This window comes from Anoplophora glabripennis, unplaced genomic scaffold (assembly GCF_000390285.2).
Source record: "Anoplophora glabripennis isolate ALB-LARVAE unplaced genomic scaffold, Agla_2.0 scaffold362, whole genome shotgun sequence".
NCBI lineage: Eukaryota > Metazoa > Arthropoda > Insecta > Coleoptera > Cerambycidae > Anoplophora > Anoplophora glabripennis.
Genome location: NW_019416455.1, coordinates 303169 through 307772, shown reverse-complemented (window position 1 = coordinate 307772; position 4604 = coordinate 303169). Strand labels below are relative to the sequence as shown.

Sequence of the window (4604 nt, the reverse complement as noted above, 5' to 3'; positions counted from 1 at the left end):
AAACACTGGCAGTGTTTGTAAAGGGAAATCTCTTGGAAGAAAGTCAGTTTTAACTGAAGATAAGCTGGAAAATGAGAGCATTTAACAGCAATCCCCACTATACCATTACAACTTTCAGCTCAGGCGGGTAAATACATGTTTATAAAATGTTAAATATCAGTATTTAAAAATATTAATTATAGGAATGTCATATGTTTCAGTAGACCATGTTTAAGCAACGCACTTATTTCAGAAGCACCCTGTATAGGGTGGCATGGGCTTCGTCCATGGATCAGACCACTTGTTTTTCTACGCCTGTAATATATGAAAAAAAATACCCTATCCCAAAATAGATGACACTTTAAAGAAAAACTTATTTCTTCAAAAAGAAAATTGACGTATTCATAATTAATATATTTTTATTACAAAGACGCTAGCTGCACTACACTCTTTTATAACAATACATCCACCAATCACGTAGCAAAAATCATGTCTCTCAACTCTGTAACGTCCTCTATCATCAGCTCCCTGTAAGCTTCGTTCGCTTCGAACCCTCTAACAATGTACCTTCCTCTATCTTCAAATAAATAATTTGCGAAAGTCTCTTCACTCTTAGCCGCGTCCTGGTGATCATCGTCTGACAAAAAGGTTATACACCTATCCACTACGGAATGAATTTTAGCCGGCACCGTGAAAGCTTTGCAAGATTTATAAAACTCAGTTTCACTTAGAACTTTCTCGGGTTGGAAACCGCGCGCCATCAGCAAAGAGCTAAAACACCGGTAGTAATGCTTTAGTAACTCAACCTGGTGTTGCTCCCGAAAACTTTTCCTCGTATTGGTAAGGACAAACTGGAGGACATCCAACGAAGGAGGTCCGTACTTTAAGGTTTGGAAATCGACCAAGGCGCAATCAGCAATTTCGTTGTTCTCGTACCGGAAAAGGAAGTTGTTAGACCACAAGTCGCCATGGAGTAGACTGGATCTGAACCCTGTTGAATTTTCTTGTGAAGCCATTATGGCGTCTAAAACGGCTTGAAGAGCAGTCTTAAAATCAGTTTTACTGATACCATTCTCGGGGATTAGATCTATAAGGAAGAAGAGTCCTTTTATGGAACATTTCATGAACCTGGTGGCGCCGTTTTCTTCTGCTGAAAACACTTTGTCTTCTAGGATCTCACTGAACTCGTCATTAAAACTGTAAATCTTTCCTAACTCGTCACTTGTAACTAGTTCGTAAAGAATTGGTTCGGCGTGGAATTTTGCTAAAGTTTCTAAACACTTTTTGCAATGCTCCAAGTCCAATGGCTTGTTCTTCGGAGTACACTTGAAAGAACGTTGCGCGACGTCTTCCAAAACAATAACAAAAGGTTCACTGAAGTAACTTTTCGGCACGTAACTACAACTAAGTCCTTTGGACTTCAGCAAGGGAACCACCGTTTCGTAATAAAAAGATTCCTTTTCGAAAGCGTAGATGTTCCTTGTTATTTCATACATGACCGGATTTGCCTCATTGAGTACTTTGAAGAAGAACTGAACAGTTTTGTCTTCATCTCTGACTTGGTAGTGTATCTTCAAGAAGTACTGCTCACACATGAGCCCATCGAGTTGAGACTGTAGTGGATTGATCCAATAACGCTTTATGCTAAATTCCCTGTTTCCTGTGTATTTTTCCAAGACTTTTTCGCACTGGGCTTTGCTTAGGATATTACACAACTCCATGTCTGAAACAAAAAGAACCTACTATAATAGGAGACAAAAACGGATACGAGATGAAATTTGTATTAGATATAAATTAGTGTATCCCTCAGATATATCTGGTACAGATTTTAGCAAATAAATTTTAAATTACCCAATTGCGCGATAGTTCCATCTAAAATGAGGATTACTACCCAACTGAGAGCAATGTTGTGAAATGGAATTGCTTTTATATCAAATAAAATACTCTCGGATTATAAAACGATATATCTTGTAGAGATAACAGGTTTGTATCTAGAATGAATTTTGTTTCACTTAAAGATTAACTCGTATAACTATTTGTTGCTTCCTCGAAACATTCCGCTGATAGCATAGCAAAAACAACTATTAACAAACGTTGTAAAATTACTAACTATTCATAATAAAGTAACTAAAAATATGTTTAAAAGATAAAATAGTGTTTTTCTACAGGACGCAACTCTTGATAAGTCCATGACATAATCAGAGATAATTATATTGAAGACATTGGTGAAGATAAGTTATCAAAACTGTACTTAAAACATAGGTATAAATATTGGAGAATATGAGTAAGTAAGCAATGTAGTACGTTGTGATTTATAAGGTAAATAGAAACATACAGGGTGTCCCTGTGCTAGTGTGAGGTTATTAAGAATTTTTGACAGAATACTACGAATATTTTTATGAAACTGAATATAAATACATAACTATCGTGACTATCGAGAGAGAGAGAATAATAATACTTTGCACTTTACCATACAAAATCGCAATTTTTGAAGCTTCGTATCGTTCAGTGTTTGTAAATAAGACTAAATAGTCGAGGAAGATGCTAGATAGGGCTAATAAATCCCGGTATCTGCACATATAGGAAGATAGATGGGAAAATAAACACAAAGCAATATCAAGCGATCGTGAGCCCACATTAACTTACACCCCGGAGTTATTAATTAGCGTTTAACGTGACTTTGCCCGGACCGATAAGCGACCGGATATTCCGGACTCCTAATCGCTGGGATAAATTCTATAATTCGATAAATAAACCCTTTATCTAGGAGCTAACTAGGGTATTTAGCGCAAAAGAGGGAAAACAAGGAGAGAAAAGTGAGCAATGTATGTATAGAAGACAAGTTTTGGAAATGGTTTACCGAATACAGTTTTCTGTTAATGTAAACTTAAAAAAATGTAATTTTGCATCATTTCGAAAAAAATAAATCTGCACATATTAAATTAACTAAAAAAAAATAATCAGCTTTTATTTGTTTACTAGGTATTAAAATAATTGAATGTTCGTTGTTTAAAGTGCATAAGTGTCACAAAATACTTGTCATTACTCAATACAAACGTCAAACGTTAACTTTTGTGTTTACAAAATGTTTTCTCATTCAGAAAAAGTTGGTAATGTTGCTATTTACGACGAGCCACAAAAAAATTAAGAACAGCTGTAGAGTTATATCATATCGAGAAAGATATCCAGAGCGCCTCATTCCTGATCCTAGAACGTTTACAAGATTGGAGGCGACCTTGCGACGAAATGAAGATGCATTTTCTGTTCAGAAAAATCAAATAATTGACCGAAGGTTAAGAAACAATGTTAATACAGCTAGACTGTTACAATATTTCGAACAAAATCCACAAACTTCTATACGGCACACTCGCTGGGAATTGAATTTGGATAAAACAGCAATTCAACGAATTTTAAAGACCAATGGGTATCATGACTACAAAATTCACAATTTGGAGTATTTGCCTGAGCGTCACATCGAAAACAGACTTAATTTTATAGCTCAAGTTGTAATAAGTGTAGAAACTGTTAATCAGAACCTTTTTCGGCAGGTTCTTTGGACGGACGAAAGTCGGTTTGTCAGTAATAATACAAGAAGTTCCTGCACTTCTGGAGAATGTGCCTTTACAGCTAAGGAGAAACCTACGGTTTCAGCACGACGCGGCTTCACCCCACAAGGCCAGGATTGTGCAGCAATATTTAGATAACACTTTCCCAGAAAAACGGAGTTGGCCTAATGGACCTATTCAGTGGCCCGGAAAGTCACCAGATCTAATACCCCTCGATTTTTTTATAGGGGGTTTTAAAAAATAACGTTTACAAAACACTTTTGCGAGATATTAATCATTTGAAAGGAAAAATCACAAACGGTTGTAATGAGTTAAACGACGAAATGTTAATAAACGCACCCCACATAGAAGATTGGATATGTATCTTGAAATGAGAAGAGGCCATTAGAGAATAGATTGTAATATGTATGTAGTATAAAAGCGTTTGCCTCATTCTCTGAGTTTAGTTATTGTTATCATCACCTTTTGTTTTAACTGTATTAAAGAATTATCAAGCTTAATCCTTTTATTTATTCTTAATGGCATTTATGCATTTTAAACAACGAACTTTCAATGATTTTCCAACGACTACTTGATCCTTTCACCGCTGTACGTTTGGGATAACTAATAAAAATAATCTGAATGCTAAATATAACTTTTAAAATCTATTTGCTAATCCAATGCCAATTTAACAATAATTTGTTACCAAGATAAGATTATCAGTTTTTAGATAATCATTCTCTCATTTCTCTTGACGAAATAACTTCCCATACGAAACAAAAATAATATTCTGAAGTCTGCTGATTTATACTTGTAATTACTAGTTACTGTACAAATTTAACTTACGTCCAAATTTTACTGTACTTTGCATTGAACGGTGTAAATTTATTTCTAGTTCATTCATTTTTTTGGAATTAAGGAAGATCGATACTACCCACCAGAATGTTCTGGGTTAATACGCTTAATAAATTAAAAATGGAAATTACGTTAATGTTAAATTAGTACCTACGCACTATCTAATAATGCAACTTAAATAGATATTGATATTAAGCTAATTCCGTAATTTCTCTGCGCCCTAAA

The 4604-nt window shown here is 35.0% G+C and overlaps 1 protein-coding gene across 1 annotated transcript; it reads right to left on the bottom strand.

Moving 5' to 3' along the window:
• Positions 1 to 413: 413 nt before the first annotated feature.
• Positions 414 to 1869, bottom strand: LOC108909117. Its single transcript, XM_018713354.2, has 2 exons — positions 1831 to 1869; positions 414 to 1702 (listed from the first exon to the last, which is right to left on the bottom strand). The coding sequence occupies exon 2, from the start codon at positions 1698 to 1700 to the stop codon at positions 453 to 455; it is 1248 nt and encodes a 415-aa protein (XP_018568870.1). The 5' UTR covers positions 1701 to 1702; positions 1831 to 1869; the 3' UTR covers positions 414 to 452.
• Between the last annotated feature and the right edge of the window lie 2735 nt (positions 1870 to 4604).